Below are 23,425 nucleotides of genomic sequence, written 5' to 3'. Positions count from 1 at the left end.
TGGATAGGTGGTCGTTTACCAGAAGTTCCAACTATAGGGTTTTGAGTGGGAATAATTTGGTGTTTTGGATAGGTGGTCGCTTACGAGAGATTCCAACTATAGGGTTTTGAGAGGGAAATATTTGGATTTTTTCGATGGGTGGTCGTTTACCAGAGGTTCCAACTATAGAGTTTTGAGTGGGAATAATTTGGTGTTTTGGATAGGTTGTAGCTTACGAGAAATTCCAACTATAGGGTTTTGAGAGGGAAATATTTGGATTTTTTCGATGGGTGGTCGTTTACCAGAGGTTCCAACTATAGAGTTTTGAGTGGGAATAATTTGGTGTTTTGGATAGGCGGTCGCTTACGAGAGATTCCAACTATAGGGTTTTGAGTGGGAAATATTTCGTGTTTTGGATGGGTGGTCGTTTACCAGAGATTCCAACTATAGGGTTTTGAGTGGGAATAATTTGGTGTTTTGGATAGGCGGTCGCTTACGAGAGATTCCAACTATAGGGTTTTGAGTGGGAAATATTTCGTGTTTTGGATGGGTGGTCGCTTACGAGAAATTCCAACTATAGGGTTTTGAGTCGCAATAATTTGGTGTTTTGGATAGGTGGTCACTTACGAGAGGTTCCATTTATAGGGTTTTGAGTGGGAATAATTTGGTGTTTTGGATAGGTTGTCGCCTACGAGAAATTCCAACTATAGGGTTTTGAGTGGGAATAATTTGGTGTTTTGGATAGGTGGTCGCTTACGAGAGATTCCTACTATAGGGTTTTGAGAGGGAAATATTTGGTGTTTTGGATAGGTGGTCGTTTACCAGAGGCTCCAACTATATGGTTTTGAGTGGGAATAATTTGGTTTTTTGGATAGGCGGTCGCTTACGAGAGATTCCAACTATAGGGTTTTGAATGGGAAATATTTGGTGTTTTGGATAGGTGGTCGCTTACGAGAGGTTCCAACTATAGGGTTTTGAGACGGAAATATTTGGTGTTTTGGATGGGTGGTCGTTTACCAGAAGTTCCAACTATAGGGTTTTGAGTGGGAATAATTTGGTGTTTTGGATAGGTGGTCGCTTACGAGAGATTCCAACTATAGGGTTTTGAGAGGGAAATATTTGGATTTTTTCGATGGGTGGTCGTTTACCAGAGGTTCCAACTATAGAGTTTTGAGTGGGAATAATTTGGTGTTTTGGATAGGTTGTCGCTTACGAGAAATTCCAACTATAGGGTTTTGAGTGGGAATAATTTGGTGTTTTGGATAGGTGGTCGCTTACGAGAGATTCCAACTATAGGGTTTTGAGAGGGAAATATTTGGATTTTTTCGATGGGTGGTTGTTTACCAGAGGTTCCAACTATAGAGTTTTGAGCGGGAATAATTTGGTGTTTTGGATAGGTTGTCGCTTACGAGAGGTTCCAACTATAGGGTTTTGAGTGGGAATAATTTGGTGTTTTGGATAGGTGGTCGCTTACGAGAAATTCCAACTATAGTGTTTTGAGTGGGAAATATTTGGTGTTTTGGATGGGTGGTCGCTTACGAGAGATTCCAACTATAGGGTTTTGATTGGAAATTTTTGGTATTTCTGATAGGTGGTCGCTTATGAGAGATTCCTACTATAGGTTTTGAGAAGGAAATATTTGGTGTTTTGGTTAGGTGGTCGTTTACGAGAGATTCCTACTATAGGTTTTGAGAAAGAAATATTTGGTGTTTTGGATAGGCGGTCGTTTACGAGAGGCTCCAACTCTAGGGTTTTGAGTGGGAATAATTTGGTGTTTTGGATGGGTTGTCGCTTACGAGAGTTTCCAACTATATGGTTTTGAGTGGGAATAATTTGGTGTTTTGGATAGGTGGTCGCTTACCAGAGGTTCCAACTATATGGTTTTGAGTGGGAATAATTTGGTGTTTTGGATAGGTGGTCACTTACGAGAGGTTCCATTTATAGGGTTTTGAGTGGGAATAATTTGGTGTTTTGGATAGGTTGTCGCTTACGAGAAATTCCAACTATAGGGTTTTGAGTGGGAATAATTTGGTGTTTTGGATAGGTGGTCGCTTACGAGAGATTCCTACTATAGGGTTTTGAGAGGGAAATATTTGGTGTTTTGGATAGGTGGTCGCTTACGAGAGATTCCAACTATAGGGTTTTGTGTGGGAATAATTTGGTGTTTTGGATAGGTGGTCGCTTACGAGAGATTCCTACTATAGGGTTTTGAGAGGGAAATATTTGGTGTTTTGGATAGGTTGTCGCTTACGAGAAATTCCAACTAAAGGGTTTTGAGTGGGAATAATTTGGTGTTTTGGATAGGTGGTCGCTTACGAGAGATTCCTACTATAGGGTTTTTAGTGGGAAATATTTGGTGTTTTGGATGGGTGGTCGCTTACGAGAAATTCCAACTATAGGGTTTTGAGTGGGAATAATTTGGTGTTTTGGATAGGTGGTCGCTTACGAGAGATTCCTACTATAGGGTTTTGAGAGGGAAATATTTGGTGTTTTGGATTGGTGGTCGCTTACGAGAGATTCCAACTATAGGGTTTTGAGTGGGAATAATCTGGTGTTTTGGATAGGTGTTCGTTTACCAGTAGTTCCAACTATAGGGTTTTGAGTGGGAATAATTTGGTGTTTTGGATAGGTGGTCGCTTACGAGAGATTCCAACTATAGGGTTTTGAGTGGAAAATATTTGGTATTTCTGATAGGTGGTCGCTTATGAGAGATTCCTACTATAGGTTTTGAGAAGGAAATATTTGGTGTTTTGGTTAGGTGGTCGTTTACGAGAGATTCCTACTATAGGTTTTGAGAAAGAAATATTTGGTGTTTTGGATAGGCGGTCGTTTTCGAGAGGCTCCAACTCTAGGGTTTTGAGTGGGAATAATTTGGTGTTTTGGATAGGTGGTCGCTTACGAGAGATTCCTACTATAGGGTTTTGAGTGAAAAATTCTCGGTGTTTTGGATAGGTGGTGGCTTACGAGAGTTTCCAACTACTAGGGTTTTGTCTGGGAAATATTTGGTGTTTTGGATAGGTGGTCACTTACGAGAGGTTCCATTTATAGGGTTTTGAGTGGGAAATATTTGGTGTTTGGGATAGGTGGTTGCTTACGAGAGGTTCCAATTATAGGGTTTTGATCGTGAAAAATTAGGTGTTTTGGATTGGTGGTCGTTGACGAGAGGTTCCATCTATAAGATTTAGACTGGGAATAATTTGGTGTTTTGGATAGGTGGTCACTTTCGAGATGTTCCAACTATAGGGTTGTGACCTGGAAATATTTGGTGTTTTGCATTGGTGGTCGCTTACTAGAGGTTCCAACTATAGGGTTTTGAGTTGGAAAATTTGGTGTTTTGCGAAGGTGGGTTTTTATGGGAGGTGGTCACACAAAGAGGTTTGACATTATTTTTAAGAAAAATATGACTGTTTGTTGTCTAATGAAAAAGTTTCCGATATGTTTTATTTATTACTGCAATAATTTATGTTTACGTTGTAAAGTAAATTTAATAAAAGAAATCTGAATTGTAACCTCTCTTGCCACAGGGTCAGTCTCAAACATACCCTGAAGAAGACAGGCTGTGCCTTTCGAAATATTGGAAAATATACTTCCCTGACCGTGAAATCAGCCTTGCTTTTTTTTTAAACAAAAAACCGGTTACAATATTTAAAATGATGCTAATGGCCGTTTTTATGCTAGAGACGTTAAAGTCGTCTAGACGCATTTAACGCTGTATCACTAAGTGGTTTGCAACTACTTGTGTGTGTAATGCAATTCGTATTCTTTTGGTTTTCATTTACTCAGCCTCGTGATTGGTTAGCAAAACTCGTCCCGCCCTCTCAACCATGCAATGAGAAGCAAAACCCAAACCCATCATGCCTTGCTCGTACGTGGTTTCCCGCACTTGGCACTGATTGCAGTTGTTGCAATTGCGCTGGTTACTTGCAAAACTAAACGGCAAAACTAGCCAATAAAACGATAAAAACTTGCACTAGCCAAATGTTCGATGCTAATGACAATTCGATACAGATTTGGGCACCAAACACTTGGATACCCCAATACATTCTTAACGAAAATGTCATACGCTATAATCTAACGATATTCACAAGAGTATTTTCGGCCTAACATCGGCAGAAAAATAAGAATATTCAGCCTGGGGCGGAAAAGCAATATTCTTATAAAAAGAAAAGAGTGTAGCTGAGAAATGGCTTACAGTTTTGCTGACAGCTGAGCTCCACCACCCACACGCAGTACGTGATGCAGACCCTCACATTACAATAGTTTTGTAAGGCGATTATATGCAAAGAATCCAAGAAGAAAATTGTGGGTAACCACGCTAAATAGAGATAAATAGAGATAAATAAAAAGATAAATAAGAGACAATTATTCTAAAAAGAAGTAAAATACAAAGCAATGTATGGCGTTTTTTTTTCCTAATTGAAGCTTTAATATCTCTGAAAAATGCATGGTTACCCCCAATTTTCTTTTTTGATACCGAAAGCACTTGCTATGTTCTGCTTGCTCCACATAGTTGTAAACCGCGCAAGAATATCCCTGTATTAGTAGGCATCACTCATAGAAAACCCGAGTATCTTGAGATGCGCAGAACGTATGTGTAGTAACAAAAGTAGGCACCGTCCTTACAGGGCACATCATATCCACGTTCGTTGCTCTGGATCAGACCGTCTAGCGATAAAGTCTTACCTGTTTCTATAAATGAGATAGGCTAGCTTAGTCGATTTTATGTCCTCATAACTCATCAGCTATGTTTGGGCAAAGACGATATGCGTCACAACAGTGAACTTAGTTCGTGATCATTATCACTCTCATGATCACGTTTAGCATTTAACCCAGATACTAGTACTGTAAGTATGAATAAGAGCTATTGGTACTAATTCACGGGGACTGTAGAAGGCCAACCAAAATCCTGTCGAGGTGGCTACATATGATTATTCACATAAACATAAACTTAAAATTACAATTTTTTTTACAATCGTAATCTTTTCCAATTTAAATAAAAAAGCTGAGACAACAGACGGAAGGAAGTTAAGAGCTCAACTGACAAAGTTTCGCGAATTAACCCGCGTGGATCACGTCCTTACTCGTTCTTACGTCCTGACACAAAAAGGGTCCTGATTAGGGTGTGATCAGAAGAAACCAACCTCACCCCCTTCGAGGGGGTGGGGAGTAACTTCCTAACGGAAGCAGCGGTTTTGACTTGTTTATGGGGAATATGTTCATTAATAAAATGTCAATTTCTAGAAGACGGGGTATCAGTTTGAATGCAAAACCCTTCTCAGAATACGGGGTCTAAATATTGGTTGCCAAGGTGGTATACATACCCACCTAAAACCTATTCGAGTCCTCCCCCAGAGTTGGAAGAAACCAGAAGAGAACACTTTCGGACATTTGTTTACTTTTTGGTTTAGATTTGACTGTTTAGCATACCCGAGCTACCGCATACAAATAAATGAGAACAATGAACTAAGCGGGAGACCACTGACTTGAAAGAGTGGTAGGACCTTTTGATCATGTGAAAGGACTATTGCTTGTAAATAAACCAAACTGATTGCAGGGCTGACATAACGGCAAAGGGCTTATTTATTTGGGTCAATATTTCAACTTGTAGTAGTTTGGTTTATTTACACGTTAAGTGACGTCTGTGCATTTCTACTACAAGACATCCGGCAACGGAACTATTCAGAACAGTTTATTTTGCGTCGTGTGGTCCCCTGCTTCCAAAAGTTTCGTAACTATTCCTTGCAAGCGCACAATAAGATTTATACCGGTCAAATGCATCGAGATCGACGACGTTTTATCAGTTTTGGGCCTCGTAGTTCATCGATAATTTCTATATGAAAGAAGAAAACTGAATTTTAAGCATTTGCTTAAAAATGTAAAATATTCGTTTTACGACAGAAGACTGAATCGCACAGTCACGTGCTAACCGGAAACTGGGTTGAAAAACATGGGGATGAATTTCCTAACACAATTATAATAAGCTGATAAGAAGTCTTTATGTGACAGTTACATGTTAATCTTTGAACAATGGAGTCGCGCCGCACATCCCCACCAAAAATTCCGAGAAGTACCCGTCTCCCAAGGGAATTTACGTACAGGCTGTACGGCGTTCGATGTCGCCCGATAAATTCATTTGAATGGGGGAATGCCCATACATTTTCCGTTAACACAAAATCTGGGCACAGTCGAGTCATCTGTTTCCCCTTGGACCCCTTGGGATTTCTAGTGAAGAGAAATCCAGCTAACCTGACTGCAGACAAAGGCTAACTGGATAATCGGCTTCACTCCACTCACTGGGGCAGTGTCCATTCAGCCTGCGCGCAGACATTTCCGACTCATCTTTCCGCCCAAAGGAAATAGGAGACTTGTGCGCGCAGGCTAGTGTCAGGTGTGCAGTCACAGCAATCTATTTTGTGTGTGTTCTTCTGTGTAGGAAGGTAAATGAAGTAGGTGTGAGAGCGGAAAATTGTACTCAGCAAGCCTCTGTCTGCATGATTTGTGCTTCCATATACTTCTTCATTACTGCCTACAATGGGGGCATCAGTTTTCTTAGCTTTTACTGATATCCCAGTACGATTGGCTACTTCGCAACATAATGTGGAAGAATACAGCACGTTTTTAGAGGCAACCGATTCGAGCCGTAGTCGAGTATAAAGAACATATGAAAACGCATACAGCTGAAGAAAGCCAATACTCTAATATAATTTAGTAGTATATCGCTGGCCCAATGTTTCCCGGCGTAATTTGTCAATGACCTTATAGAGGATTACCCTGCCTCCAAAGGCCTGTTGTCTAAAAAAGATAAAATTGAGCAAATAACTGCATCGGCGGTTATGAAAGAGGCGAGAGACAGGCTTCGCGCTTTGTTGCAGTTCTCTTTCTCTCTTTCTCTCTCGCGAAACAATAACCTCTGGCGCCCAGGTTAATAGGAGGTGATCTATACCATGAAAAATTGTAGCTGAGTAGAGCAACAGCAACAACTTCTTTAGGTCAGCAGTGCCAGTCTATACATGCACCTCTCACTCTACCTGTTACAGGGCACGACCACAACCACGAACGCGGCCATTGCGACTTTCCGCAATTCCGCTGGAAAGTTCGCATGAACCACCGTTCAGACAGAACGCTGTAATTCGGGCTGTGACAGCCTCAATGTGTGCTGCCATGCACCATCTCATGAAACGGCAGCAAACACCTCTGAGACACAGATTCATTTATGCAAGGAAGTCTCGTTATTGAAACTTATCGTTCTGTGAGTTCTCTCCTGTCAGAGGTTTCTTCCTGTTGTTTTTTTTCTCCTCTGGCGAAAAAAATAAAATAAAAAAATTAACATTCTGATGACCCTACACCCTGTGCAATACGTTTCCACGGATTTTTTCTTTTTCTCTGCGTCTTTAAAATCTTGACGGCCTTTGTCGTATAAAATTGGGTGTTTTTCAACTTCAACAATTAGCATTCAGTTTTGTCCGACATGTGCACAACCGATGCGCGACAAGGTCAATTTTTTTACGTATACAGCGTGAAACCTGGGCCGAGTCACACGAACACGTCCAGAAGACTGCTTCGATTGGTTCACAAGAAATAACTATGCGACCATCGCCAAAAAATTCGCCCCAGAGGCAATCCTGCGACTTTCTGCACGAACCAATTCCCAATTTCAGCCTCGTTTGTGGTATAAAAGGATTCATACAAATTGCTTATACGCAACCAATGAGAACGCCGCGTTACCGTGAGGTGCTCTTTATACACAGGCCCTTACGCCTCACACAAATGAGCCGTCTAGACGTACCACAGACGGACTTCTTTTAACAACTGAAAAATTTTAAAAACTACGTTGTCTCTGATATTCATGCCAAGTGATTACACAGTTAAGCTGTCCACAAGTTAGCCTCCGATCAACATTTTTTACACCGGACTAATCTACAGCTTACCAGAAGCTTATCTCGGCGTATGTAATACAGTGTATAGTATTCTTAGCTGTCTGGAGTCATTACACGCCAACGCCGGGAAATCTGCATTCTTCCAGACAGAAAGTCAGTCTTCTTTATATCAAAATAAATTTACGATGTTCTAGCTGTTGGAACCGAATAGTCGTTTCTCATTACTACCACAAATTCCTTAAATTTTGTGCAATTGGTTGTGGCTTTTTTCAAATAAAAGTTTCGTAGCATAATCTATTCAGCACATTCTTTTTGCGCATTGGAATGTGCGCATTACAGATGAGGAGCCAGTCCTCGATTGTGCAGTGTTAGATGTCATCAGACGAACAAATGAAGCAGAATTTAGTCAGCAGGGAGTGGTTTATTCATCTCCCTCAGATCCCATTCCGGGATGGGCCGCGCCGGGGCCTTACTCTTTCACTTCTGCGTCATACCATGCAAGCACGTATATGAGTTTTCATACATCGGCTGAATTATACATGTACTGCAATTTATTTCCGAACCAATCAATTTAAAGTTCTCAACCAGTCGTAAAGTGCTTGTAGGTGAACGTGAAAGAGAAAAAATATTTTCAGGTGCAGTGGGAATGAAGATTTAATGATAGTTTTTTTGGATATTAATTAAAATCCGCAGCTTACCAGAAGCTTATCTCGGCGTTTGTAATACAGTGTATTGTATTCTTGGCTGTCTGGAGTCATTACACGCCAACGGGGGAAATCTGCATTCTTCCAGACAGAGAGTCAGTCTTTTTTATATCTAAGTAAACTTACGGTGTTCTAGCTTTTGGAACCGAATAGTTGTTTCCGCCATTAATCTTAGTACCATAAATTCCTTACATTTTGTGCAATTGGTTGTGGATTTTTTTAAATAAACGTTTGGTAGCGTCAGTCTATTCAGCACATTCTTTTTGCGCATTGGAATGTGCGCATTACAGATGAGGAGCCAGTCCTCGATTGTGCAGTGTTAGATGTCATCAGACGAACAGATGAAGCAGAATTTAGTCAGCAGGGAGTGGTTTATTTATCTCCCTCAGATCATTCCGGGATGGGCCGCGCCGGGGCCTTACTCTTTCACTTTTGCGTCATACCATACAAAGCACGTATACGAGTTTTCATACATCCGCGGATTAGATGTACTGCAATTTATTTCCGAACCAATCAATTTAAAGTTCTCAACCAGTCGTAAAATGCTTGTAGAAACGTAAAAAAGGAAAAAATTTTTTCAGGTGCAGTGGGAATGAAGATTTAATGATAGTTCTTTTGGATATTAATTAAAGCTCCTCCAAAAATCTACAGCTTACCAGAAGCTTATCTCGGCGTATGTAATACAGTGTATTGTATTCCTGGCTGTCTGGAGTCATTACACGCCAACGGGGGAAATCTGCATTCTTCCAGACAGAAAGTCAGTCTTCTTTATATCTAAGTAAACTTACGATGTTCTAGCTTTTGGAACCGAATAGTCGTTTCTCATTAGTACTATAAATTCCTTAAATTTTGTGTAACTGGTTGTCCGCTATTTTTTTAAATAAAAGTTTGGTAGTATAATCTATTCAGCACATTCTTTTTGCGCATTGGAATGTGCGCATTACAGATGAGGAGCCAGTCCTCGGTTGTGCAGGGTTAGATGTCATCAGACGAACAGATGAGGCAGAATAGTCACCAGGGAGTGGTTTATTTATCCCCGTCAGATCCCATTCCGGGATGGGCCGCGCCGGGGCCTTACTCTTTTACTTCTGCGTCATGCAAAGCACGAATACGAGTTTTTCTACATCCGCGGATTTATACATGTACTGCAATTTATTTCCGAACCAATCAATTTAAAGTTCTCAACCAGTCGTAAAGTGCCGTTGTAGAAACGTGAAAAAGGAAAAAATCTTTTCAGGTGCACTGGGAATGAAGATTTAATGATAGTTCTTTTGGATATCAATTAAAGCTCCTTCAAAAATTTGCTAGGTGGTACCGGTGCAGTGGGACCGAAATATCCCCAACTTGATGACTGCATCTTACTTTACTCCTCTTACCACTTTATTTGACAGTAAGAGGAGAGGGGAAATAAGAGTCAGATTAACGAAACCAAACCTAACTACAAGTCTTTTATAGGAAACGCATTGCTTTAAACTCCTCTCGTATCAACGCCCTAATGTTTTGGTATAGTTGGCTTGAGAATATTGAGCCGCTGGTGACTGCAGTATGAACTTATTTGAATTTCATAGAACATTTGATCATAAACCTTCCTTCCCGATCCCCTGACAAATCGAACATGATGTAATCGGTCGAAACAGACACAAACATTCCATTGCGTGACCATTTTTCAATATTGCCGATAATTCGCTTTTAAATGGCACAGTGGTCTCATAAATCCCCTTTCAGACAATTCTTTTCTTTAAATACCTGTAATAGTTGCGATAGAAAAGGCGAACAAGATAAGACCGGAAGTAATAGACGTAAGAGGAAACAGAAATAGTGTTACGTGACAGTGTGGGGTGGGACAATGACGCGCGAATGACGTTGCATGTAAACAAACCGTGACAGAAATTCTAATCGGCTAAATTTTTGCTCCTCTATGGCTTAATGCGTTTTTGCTTCAACCTTGACGAGTTTATATATGTACATCAAAGCAGTTTGCACTTAAAACATCGAAAAAAATAAAGTCAAACAGCAGCAATCAGCGGAAAGTTGCTGTTTTTGACAGTGTAACGGTAAACAGCGGAAATATGTACTACTGACAGTGTACTGCGTAGTTAGATACGTCGGGGCAAGCTCTCTCTCGTGACATCTCACCATAAACAAAGAATCAAATGATTTTCTCGTGATTTCTCTTTGTCTCAGAAACAAACCAAGAGAGAGTGAAAGTATTTTACCGAGCACAACTTTGCTTTTATGCAAATCGATAACTCGATTTCCGCACGGTTTTACGTAACAGGCCAGTCAGCCTAAGCAGGCGGGATAAACAAGGACTGGATTTTATCTTATAGATCATAGAGCCTCAGGTGGATGCGATAAAACATCTACAAAAATAGCAACAGTGGTTGAGAATCTCCAAAAGCACGAGTGCTTTTACGTGCACAGCTCTGAAGGAATCAATGTGATACACGAGAGTGAACCGTGCGTGACCAGCGAACGGACAAAATCGGAAATACAGATTAAACTTTCAGCAGGGGGTTGTTGGAGACAGTCGGTACTTAAAAAGTCGGCTCTGCATGTTTTAGTAAAATTTTTGTCTTGTCATCAACGCTTAAAGTCACAATCGAGAACCGCGAGAACGCCTTCAATAGATATTCGGAGCGATTCTTTCATACTAAGACAAAGGATGGAGAAATCGTACGCGATTCTGGAAAACTCTTCAAAAATCGGAGCCTATCAGCAGGTAAGACAATGTCTTTTTCTTTTCTTTTTTTTTAATGCTTGTGTTAAAAGAACTCTAAGGTTAAAAGCAACTTGTTTTCCTGGACTCTTTTTGTGACAAACTATGGTGGCCGTGACCCGCAGACTTCCTAACAAAGTGTTTCAGGCCGGTCAACATGTAAACCTTCTTCAAGCAACAACTGATAAGCTGCTTAATTGTGATTATTGGAATGGCTGTTTTAAAAATATCCTTACACGTTGTCCGTTTCTAAAACTTTTATGGCTTCTCCCTTGGTTGATATCTTTGTACAAAGCAGGTTTCTGTTTGTCACAAAATATTAAAATTCATCTTCATGTATTTTGTTTGGTATTTCAGTCGTAAATAAAGTGAATAGGATATATCGATAGGTGCGGTATTTTTTGTGCCGAGTTCCTAAAACTGACCTTGTAGGGCTATGTTTATATGACAGCTAGAACATGATACTTTGGTATTAAAGCCGATAGAGAACTTTCGTGACACATTATTAGAGTGTTCGGCCGCGCCTTTCGTAGAACATTCCTCAAACGCGTGACTATTGACCAAAATCCGTTGGCATCGACACTGAGCGGTCGACTCGATAGCGGGAAGGACTCAAAGTTCATGAATTGGACCTATTAAGCAAGCTGATTGCCTCAAAAGAGTGTTGAAAGGTTTGTAAAAAAAAACTGTAAGGTAGTTAGGATAGGTCATTTTTACTTGTGCACCAATAACTTTGCATTCGTTGCGTAAGTTTTCTGCATCTGTTATGCTCCCTTCGAGCATGGCTTCAAAACAGATTGTGAAAGTGATACCTTATCGTTGAGCATAATACCTTTTTGAAAGTTGATGTATTTTTCTAGATAGGTTAATACCGAGTGATTTATAGTGGTTTATCATTTTTAACAAAAAGATAAGGTAGATTAAAACTACAAAGGCCAAGAGCGGCGCAATTAGGGAGTGATTCAAAAAGAAACGCAGAGGGCAGCAGTTTGAATTTTGGCCAAGTTAGGTTTGTTGTGCACGGTTTTCGTTTTCTGTACAGCTTTTCACCGTTTGACTGGTCATAGCTTAAAACATGACGCTAGAAATAAGTCAATCGTTTGTGATAAGATCTATGCTTACTATAAAAAGTTCTTCCCCGTTTCGTGACTGTCAGGTGAAATAACACCGGAGAGGGGCCGAAAGACAATTACTGTACGGAGGAACGGCATTCGGCTGACATACCGTATTTCACTCGGCGCTCATTTCTGATTTTTATGACTTTCCATTTACGAACCATCGGATCATTAATCAAACAGTGGGTATTTTGTAATTTCACTAAAAGAAATCACAATAGAAAGTTGCGTGACATGAACGCCCCTTTTCTCAGGCACGAACTTCCCGCTCGTCAATTGTGGTTGCGCAATTAGCCACGGCTAGAAGTTAATAATACAGTTTTCTGTAAAGGAACAAAGGGAATACTTGTAGATAATCATGTTATTACACGTGAATTTAAATCAAGGCGTCATTGAAAGGATGTCGATTAAACCGCAGTATAATCCAGCAATAATTGAAAAAAAAAAATTTATACGGTACTGGCCTGGACTTAAATCAGCCACTTATCTTTCGTTTGATGATGACATGCAATGTGTCTGTGTTTTTAAAACAATATCGGTCTAATTAATCAACATTCTTTTCGGGGCCGACAAAGACTCATTCTTACAAGGTCTTGCTAGGCTTGGGAATTTTTTTAAATCAAAAATATGGTCAACCGCATCCTTGCTGATTTCTTTTAATCTCGCAACTTTGCATTGTGACCGAGAGATTAAAGTTGTTAAACAAGTTTGTTTTTCTAAGCTGAAGAGAGTAGAACACTTTTAGATTTGACTGATAACCTTGTTTTGCATTTCCGTACGGGTGCGCGGTGAAAATCATGTCCGCTCAGGAGAGGACATTTCCAATCAAATTGAAGGACTTGCAAGCATATGTTTTAAACCCCTCTTAAAGACATAAGTTCTAAGTTTTGATAATTCTGCGTTGCACCCGTTTTCTTTTCAAGCGGGAAGTATAACTCAGCATTTTTGTCTCATGACTAGTCTTTGAGGAATTTTATCGGTCATCGGTGAAAAGGGGTTGCTTTGTTTCCGTGACCACTGATAGAATCCGTTGCGTAATCCAAGTGGAACGTTCCAATCACGGACTTTTAAGGGCGCAATTTGAAGTGTATCTGCCATAGATGTACTTTCTGGAGCAGGCAAATGTTCGACTCCTATGATAAATATTACACCTTTTCGGGAACTATCGTAAAGATTAATTCCGCCCTTTTTTTCCATTTAAATAGCCGGCTTTTTCATCTGGAATTCTAAGCATGAAGGTGAATGCAAAAAGTCCTTGTACTCCTTTGTAAATAAATTTTGAGTGTATTTTGTCAGACTCGGAGATCGCTAAGAATTCTCGCACACCCAGGGTTTTGGATGCTCGTGTTGATCGCGTGATCATTATCGGTGTTGACAACGAGTGATATGCCAGCCGAGTTATGCCCCAAAATGTCCATAATTATGAAAATGTCAACAAACGCCGGAATTTTGACGTGTTTTGCAAACCCCATTCGCATATTTTCTCCCTCTTAGGAGTTAAAAATGTAGTTCTCGAACTTTGTTTTGTTTCTAAGGAAAACACACTTTTTTAAGTCGATGACGAAATATTTAATTTTTACACTCCGTGGCGCCCTCTGTCTAAGTTCTTCCCTAATGCGTAATACAAGATGGCGGCGGAGGAATCTGACGTCACTAGTTACTGACGTCACAAAAGAAAAGTCTTAACCTCTGGCGTTCGCAGCAATATTGAATTGTGTAGCTATCAATCCATCTGTTGTTCTCAGCGGTGGTTACCGTAAATAGTTACTCAAGGGTGTAATCAACACACTATTTTGGTTTTCGGACTCAAACGGAAATTTTTAGTCAGAGAGCAGGCTGTGGTCGGGTCGGTTGCACTTAGTACAGACAGTTGCGCTGAGTTGACACGCGAAGGATCGAAAAACGTTGGGACAAATACACAAAGGTGACCAGTGCGTTTTGTTGATTTTGTTTTCAAATCTTTTCGTGCGTTGACTTTGCATGATTATGCGGGAATAGCTTGCAGAAAAACAAGCATGTTGGCAATCGTCAGTCGCAAACGAAGCATGTGGGAAGCAAAGCGGTGCGTTTTGCGACGACGTAGGGGTAGTTCGGCGAGCTTAATGTTTTTATTTGATTGAAAACGCGTTGTACTGATTTCGTTTGTTCATCTTTGTTCTACTCGCAGATGCCTGAATACACAAGAGAGAGCTGTGCGCCTTTGGGAAAAGAATTTTTTGATTCAATGGACCGTGTAGACGAGGGAGCTTTGGCGAGGCTTATCGTTGAAATGCAGCTCAACACGTTACAAGATTTACCTGATTTGCGCACACTTTTCTTCAGGAAAAAACAACAGCACATGAACTATGTGGCAGCGCAGTACGGCAGGATTCCAGCTTATCGCGTACAGCAGCAATATTCAGTCGCTCGAGGGAATCCGTGGGCTATGCATGCCTGAAATGTCACGCCTGATTGTTATGGAGGCTCCCGTTCACCACAGATTGACCCCACATAGTTTGTCGCCGACGAAACCATTGTACATAGAAAGAAGAGTATTTATGTCGAAAGCAAGGCACGTTTATCACGACAGCGGGACTGTTCAGTGTTGGCGACCAAACCACTATTAAGGGTGGACGAATTAATGCTTTATTCGCAGTGAAAAAAACATTGATGGTGCGTGGTTCAAGGACCATTTGAAAAAAAAATTGAAATCTCTGACATAATATTCGTAGACAAAACCGCAGAGGTGAATCAATAAGAAGGCAAGGCTGTTTATAATATTTAAATATCGCTTAGATTAAAACACGACAAAGTATAGATGGTATCTGTGAAATCGGAGTGTTCTGCGCAAAGGAGCGGGCAAGATAATCGCTATGTACTGAAAAAAAGCACTTAATTTAAAGACAGTATTTTTGTATAGTTTGTAAGAAGTTATATAAAAGAGAATTATGGACTCAAGCACACTCGAGAGAAAATTCATTTAACTTGGTACTGTCCTCGTGTGCGTGACAGAAAAGAAAAAAATATTTACAGAATGTAAATTTGCCTAAGTACGATTTGTATATAGTCAAATTAAAATAAAAAGAGATTTGCATAAAACTGAACTTGCCGGTTGCAGCTGTCCTCCTTTGTAACGAATAAATCTGCGTTATACAGCAACATTTTGTTATTGCGAGGAATACAACGCAAAACGTAATCAGTAAGCGATAGATTTGGACAATTTCTGAAGTTCAATTATGTGTTTTTTTCGTTGGAGAAAGTTCAAATGGAAAAATAATGGATTGGTATAATGACCCGCTTACGCAAAGCATTTCTTTTGATTGTTTCCTACTGTACGATATCTAGGAGTGGGCTTTACGTGATTGTGAATTTTCTTTGACAAAAGTGAAGCTTTATGTTTAAGCACTCACACAAAGACAAAGAAAAAACGCTTTTTTTCAAGAGAAATACAGAAACTGGAGAGCAGTTTCCGACGAACCGGGTCGCAGTGTTGATTATTCCTTACATTGCGGTCCCCACACAAAAAAAATTAATAATTTCATGCTATTAGCAACACTGCAGGAAACAATAGGCATTTAAGAAAGCCATTTGCAACGCTTCACGGCGCAACATATTGTCTGAGGAATTGGATATATTGAAAACTGGTTGGCGGCTTGGGTGGAATTTCAAAGAAACGACAGGCCTTGACACAAGAAGGGTCCAATATTGTGGCCAGTGTATAGGCTATCCAAAGCCCCCTGAAGCACGCATTTTTTGTATCTGGTTTCCAATTTATTAAAAACCCCTTGAAAAGAAAGTTACACCTCATGAAGATGAAACGAAGTCTTATAGAAGAGTTTTAGAAGCCTACAGGCCTTCGTTCTTTAAAATCCTTCCAAGACCTTCAAGTCGTGAGTTTGGAAAAGTGCGGAAACAAAAACACAATACTGTATTCAGGGGAGTGCGAAAACAAGGAGGTCATTAAGTACTTGTGTATTTTAACTTGAAATGCACTCTTCAGAGGTTACAATGAAAAAAGGCTCTTAACTGACTGTAAATTTTCAGTTCAGGTGCACGAGTTCTCAAAGCCTTACGCAACTGGTGCAAAAGGAACCAAACACCTGTTAAGCTTAATACAGTGACAGATCCTGTGCATGAACAGCCGGTACCGAATACCTTACTTTCGTGTTCCTGTTGATTTGCTTATGCAGTTTGGTCAACCGTTGCAACAGCCCACCCCAGTTCAATAAGTTGATATTATCTTTACTTGACAACTGAGGAGGTGTGACAAAAACCTCCGGCGAGCTCTTACCCCCTTCATTTTAGATCATTCCCAGATTTTTCATTCATATTAAGACTGGTCGCGATTACGGTGCAGTACGCGCACCATGTCATGACTCCATCCATGGTAGTCAGCGAGGTAGCGTCTGCACATTACTGTAATTACACCAGGTATCTTAGAGTGCAAGTGGTATCGGGACGATATTCTAATCTACAGACTTCAACAAGGAATGGTGTTGCTACTATCGAGAAAGTGCGTGCATGTAAAATAACTACAAAGAACAGCTGATATCCATCCGCTCAGCTAAATTGAACTGATTAATTCGTTCACAGGATTTGAGCATGCGCCTTAGTGGATTTCCCATCAAGGTACAGAAGTACAGTGCCCTTGCATGGACGTCAAGTGTTTATTTTCTGAAATCTGTTTAGACCGGCTGGTATAGGAGCTAGCACATTTGAATCAACTTAGTGGGGTTTTTTGTGCACTTGCGTTAATGTATAGTTATATAATGCTGACAAAAATGTCTCGTGCTGTGTTCTCAGAGAAATTTTTTTCCTCATGCATATGGTGTACAAATTCGTATTTACCGATGTGTTATTTGACCTGGCAAAAGGCCGGCAGAGCGGGCCTATAGAGACCTATCAGCCGGTTTAGCTGCCGAAAACAAAAATGATATAATGATAGGTTAGCAAAGCCGATTATTGTACAGATGTATAGTAACTTGTTCAAAGCGACCGATTTTTGTGGGAAGTCGTTGTTTTGAAGGAAAGATTTGGGCTGGGAAAGAATATCGCGATCGGCACAAAAAAAATGGGAAAGTACTGCGAGAGCGTTCGTAATATGTCGTCTTCCCGTACACGGTCTCTTCCGCCAATTTCTCACTTTGTTTTATCTGAAACAGGCTAAGAATTAAAGGGGAACTCCCATGAACCCACCGGCGACGCACCGGAAAATGATGGGTGGGAGATTACTTTGCCCCAGGGATCGTGGATAGGCCGAAACACTGCATAAGGCCGGAAAAAAGTGATACTCAAGCGTTATCGCACCTGCGGTATTCAGCCAAAATAGCGTCCGCTTGGTTAAGAACCTGCACAGGAAAATAGACTCTCTTTTGTTAAGAAGAACGTAAATAGCAGATTTTTGCTAATAGGCTATTGTGAAGGGCGAACCGGTAAGGAAATTCTGCTCGGAAGCCGGCGGTGTTGACTGCAAGAGCTACGTAAAATTCTAAATAAAAGTTACCATTTGCATCCAAGACAGCCGAGACACTTTAAACACGTGTACTTACGAACGGATGAGGAGGGCTTTTGATGCTGGTCTACTATTTGGTGGAAGTAAGACTGATGGCTAATCGTCATCGTAAAATGCTGTGATTTGCGAAATAGCCTTGAGCCGCAATTTTCCTTTATGGACACTTGTGACCACTCAGTGAAAGCACTGAATTTCTTGTTGAGTGGACTCATTTTATTTTACCACACATAATGGCGATATACATACAATAGAAGACAATTGCAAACTATAACAAAACACAGAAAGTATTGAGAAAGCCAGAAAGAAGACAGGCTTTTACAGGCTGCACCAAGAATTTCCTTGATCGATCCTCTGCACTATACTTTTGAAAATGTATCGAGTATCTTACGACAAAAATTTCAGTACATAGTCAAATCTAACCGTGTCAAAAGAAAACGACTACATCTATGACGACTGAGTTCTGTCAGCCTTTTATTTTTTGCAGGGGGAGAGGGGGGGGGGGGGGTTGGAGCGGAAACTAAATCTACTATAATCTTAACCTAATCAAACCTAAAGGAAAAATTTAAAAATTCGACATGGTTTTAGAGGCTAATGCCTGATATAAAAACAATTTGCACTAGATGTTTCGTGGGATAACTGGTCGCGCGGGTTTCATGTTCATAAACCTCGGTCAATTTACAGTTATATGTACTAAGGCCTCTCGTCAATAAGGTCAAGTGTAACTGAACAAACGTGACCACTCTAGAAAACATTGAGATACCTTCAGAACAACGTTAAAAATCGCCTGCTTTCAGAGTTATGTAACCAAGGCAAAGACTGAGGGATACACTGGGGGCAACTTCCAAAAATGCACGTTTTGTCCGCCCGTGAGATAATTGTTTCATCAGCAATAATGGGTGAATTTCGTGAATTGCTGCATGCCCGGGAACTTCCAATTAATGCAGTCCACTTATGGGAGGGATACAGAAGTTTGAAAATAAAATGTTTGCCGTATTGGCGACCTTGACAGAAAGTGTCCGCCTCGATCCATAGGCAGGATAAACATCATTTGCTAAAATTACTGTCCACACGGCACGAGGATAAACCGCTGTTTTCGTTTTAAAATCGGATATTTTCTGATTATGAGAGTTCTTATGTGAAAAAATGGAAAATGAAACAATTTTCAAGTGAATTTAACGGTGACAGTTTTCAATTTTTTCAGTTTTGATTGAGGTCTCTGTACCGTACCTGAACACTTGCCTTTTTAGCATCCAGCTGCTGTTCATTGGCACGTGGCCACACAATGATTGTACACGTGCTCCAGTTTACAAGCATTCAGTGATTACTATTATGGTTAAAAAAAGAAAAGGCAAATTAAAGGTTTTAAGACACGGAGAAACATCGTAGTGGGAACAGTTTGGATTTCATTGTAACTGAGTTTGTGTTCTGTATGTTTGTTTAAAATATTCGTTTTTTTTACAGGGCCTCACAAGCTTCTAGCTTTAAATCTAACTGTGTGTAAATAAATTTGCTCTACTTTTACTTTACTTTATGAAGTCTTTTTAGCTCCTTTGGCTCGAACCCGCAACAGTTCTTTTGAAAGCGAAAATTACTTACGAGAAACAAGAAAAAAGTTCGTTGAATTTTCGGGAATATTTTGGATCCAATGAGATGTTCTGCGCATGCGCAAAACGGGAAAAGATGGTTCTGCAACAAAGCCGTCTCTTGTGTGTAAGATTCCTTTCTTTTCTTTTCACTCAGTTTTATTCTTTCTCAATTTAGTTACGCGGAGAACTCATGAAGCCTCGCAATCAGCAAATGTCAGTAAATTAAATGCATGATCTTTCCCTTATTCTAGACAGGTTATAGGTCTTACAGCAATGCATCTATATCTTAGTTGATAAGACATAAACTGAAGAGTTATTTTCTTAAAACACAATTTTTTTATGAAGAGTACCTGATACTTGAATCGTGAAAAAGAACTTATTTCCATCTCTTTTAAAGGCCGCCTACGCAGCCGGCGAGTTTTGGTATAAATGTGGCGACGATTTGAAAGCTTGTGGATTTTCGCTGCCCTCTGCTCGCTTCAGCACATTTCAAAATTGTTGTACTAGCCACAAAATAGCCGTGAAATCGTACAGTAAACTGTAAACACTTGCAAATGAACTTGCACTTAACAACTACTCTAAAAGCCAGCAAAATCCAGAATAGACATCTGCAAAAAAGTAAAATCATATTATTTCTTTATTTATTTTGTAATTCTGAGCAGTACAGCTAGTAGAGAGCAGTCGTGCCATCTTTCTGCCTTGAGCTCATGATACAGACATACCTCGTACTAAGCTTTGTGATCGCCGAGTAAGATTTTATCTCTCCAGATATTTTATGCTGTGGTCATTTACAAAAAGAGAGTCGAGATATTTTTGTTCAGCTCACCAAATTAAAACTTTCCTCGATCTTTTATAATTTCTATCTACTGACCGCATTTACGTACTTTGGGGTATATATTGGCTCACCAAGTTCGCTCCAAAGGCGGATTTTTAGCTTGTTTGCACTTACTTCGACCGAACATCTTTATTTTAAGACACTTTCATCTGTTTGACGTAGCAATTTTCTGTGGTCGTTATATTTTTGATGCATGAATCATAACATGATAGTCGTTACGAATTGAAGGTATTAACCTGCTCTCCTCTTTAAATTAGCATTTGTTTTTTAGTTTCGATGACGGCAACGACCTTCTCCGTAGCGTCATATTTCCGACTTAAATGCACTTGCATATTCTTTACTTGAAAATCAAGGACAAATGATCAACTCCTTACTTTTCTTTACAGTATTAATGCACTGTCAGGTGGAGAATTGATGAGAAAAACGAAGCAAATCGATCATTAGCTGGAGGATATTCAGTTTCTTAGCGTATCAAAACATTCTTGGGATCAACGTCATGTGTTATAACTGGAAATGAAAATATGAATGATCAAGGGACATGGTTTTTAAACCAAATTCTCTGATTCAAATTTAAGGAAATATATAAAAGCCAGTGAGGAGAATCGAGGATGGTCCATCCTTCAACTGAAAAGCCGGGTTTATGCCTTCGTTACTGTGTTTACTATTTACTTATTATTAAATCAGAAAGATAGCAACTGAGTGTGATACAACAACATCATCAACATCCTTTATAATTATTTAAACACGATAGTAGTTTTAAAAAGCAACAGAATTGCTTGTGGGCTCGTGTATCTATTAAACTGAAAGGACTTTACTGAAAACATAATTCATTACCAATCAAAGTATTGAGGCTTTAACAGATATTAAAGATTTTAGGTATCATCCCACATAAGAGGACGAAGCTTAAATATTGTGATATGAAATTAAGTGTAATGGGACTCCGAGCTCTTCTGGAAATGGCGCAAGCTTTCCCCTCCAGCAATATATGGAAGAACTTATTATTTCCCAGTAAGCTGCCCCTGGCAGCTGTTTCCCAATTCCTTATAGATAACATCCAGAACGGGCTAAACAAGACATAAAGAACATTTTACATCACCAGGTGGCGACAGGAATCAATTCTGAGCTGTGATTTTCGTGCTCGTAGCTTATCTCTTACGGGAGTATCCCGAGAGGTCGTTTACTTGCAATTGTTTCTGAACCAAACAGCCGTTGTACTGAACTAATCGACGGTGAATTTGCATGACTCGGGGTATAATGATCTCCATATACTCGCAGGTATGAGAGGCCCCACAAAAGCGGGTTAATTGTCGGTTTATTAAGACTGTTTCTTACAAGGATGAGAAGCGAAAGGAAGAATGAGAATGAGTAATCCTAGCTTCAACAGCACTCAAAAGATTCAGCGTGAAATTTATCAGTTTTGGTGATGGCCTCCATGAGAATATTCTCACTTCCTCCCAGCGTTATTTACTTCGCCAAGAGAAACAAAACTTGACAAACAAAAACACCGTGTTATGAGTCATTAAGCCGTCCTTTATCTGACCGCCTCCTTAAACGAGCTACAAAAGCAATACCACACCTTTCAAGTGGTTTGAAAATAGAACGGTTTATTTTCGTGTGTTGGACGTACGCAGCATGCGTATCCAAGATGCGTGGGAACCCTGCCCGATTGCGGTGAAAAACAGCACTTGTTCGCCGCCATTTCCAGTTGCCGACTTCAACAATGATTAGCTGCGATCGACGTGGCGGTGTTTTTTTCAGCGAATATGTTCGGAGGAAATGCCTATTAGACGGTATGCAACAATGAATTGGTGTGCCGCCTGTAGTTGCATTTCTGTCATTCCAAAGGGAATGATAAACACTTGGAATGGATAAAAACAGTTTTTTTGGCTATGTGCCCTGCCCAGCAAACGATCACACGCCGGCGTTGCCTGGGAAACTAGGACATGACGCGCCTAGGTTTCAATGGTTAGAGAACAATTCCACACGCACTGCATAGAATTAGCCGAGGGGGGAACTGAGAACTAAGCCAGACGCCTTGTCCCCAGTTTCCCCTGTGCTTGCCTACCCTAAACAGAATCCTGATTACAAACAGCCAAACAAACTCGACTCTTTTCAGCGGGTACAGGAAATGCAGATGGTAAGGTTTTGCACATACTTTGTACCAATTCTAACAGACTTTCATACACACTGTAGACTGGAAACGAAACTTCTCGGACAGTGATCTTCTGGCATTATTATATATTGGAAAAAAGCTTATGGAAAAGTAAAAGTTAAAAATCCAAATGTAAAAATGCTTGTTACATTTGTCGCGTTGATACATCGGCCATGGTACACGTTTTAACAACCCTAACGTACAGACAACTCAAAAGTGACGAAAGCCAAAGGCTTCTAAAGCAACAAAGCAACGAGTACTTTCGAAATAAATAGATAAATAAATAAATCACTTTATTTAAGTGTCAATGTATTTAGCGCAGAGCACTAATTGGGGACACTTTCCAGATCGAATTGGAATTTAGAAGTGTAAGTTTTTTAAGAGGGGAAAACCAGAGTACCTGAAGAAAACTTCTCGGAGCAGGGACGAGAACCAACAACAAACTCAATCCACATAGGGAATCGAACCCGGACCACATTGGTGGGAGGCGAGTGCTCTAAAGACTACGCCATCCCTGCTCCCGCCCCTATAATTGAGTGATGTTACGTTTTCCAACATTCTGTACATTAAAATCCGGGGGGGGGGGGGTACTCCCAAAAAAGTTGGATAGGGGTGTGCGGCCCGCTTCCCAAAACCCTTACCCTATTTATGACCAAAATCTGCGATTTTCCGTACCCTATTTATGACCGACCAAAACTTTGATACCCTATTTATGACCTGATAGTGTCTGGTCAACTTCAAATTCAAGACTTGAGTGAAAAAATCGATACCCTATTTATTACCAAAATGGCGGCCAAGTGGCTAAAACCGATACCCTATTTATGACCAAGGCGGCTGAAAAGCCATACCTATATAGCCCATATGAGGGAGTACCCAGCCCCCCCCCCCCGGTATTAAAATAAGGTACAGGCTATTTTATTTAATTCCTTTCGGGTTAAAGATAAACGCATATTCACCACAACAGAGA

At 40.3% G+C, this 23,425-nt stretch overlaps 2 protein-coding genes across 2 annotated transcripts in view; one reads left to right on the top strand and one right to left on the bottom strand.

Moving 5' to 3' along the window:
• Positions 1-23,425, bottom strand: part of LOC146483722 (uncharacterized) — a 232,772-nt gene that overhangs the window by 130,499 nt on the left and 78,848 nt on the right. The window lies entirely within an intron of this gene.
• Positions 10,727-15,477, top strand: LOC146483728 (uncharacterized). The gene is made up of 2 exons (XM_085105862.1): positions 10,727-11,282; positions 14,562-15,477. Exons 1-2 carry the CDS (start codon positions 11,226-11,228, stop codon positions 14,829-14,831), a joined length of 327 nt encoding a protein of 108 aa, XP_084961988.1. The 5' UTR covers positions 10,727-11,225; the 3' UTR covers positions 14,832-15,477.

The sequence above is a fragment of the Pavona decussata genome, unplaced genomic scaffold, assembly GCF_977016875.1.
Source record: "Pavona decussata unplaced genomic scaffold, jaPavDecu1.1 SCAFFOLD_38, whole genome shotgun sequence".
NCBI lineage: Eukaryota > Metazoa > Cnidaria > Anthozoa > Scleractinia > Agariciidae > Pavona > Pavona decussata.
This window is presented reverse-complemented; position numbering and strand designations above follow the sequence as displayed.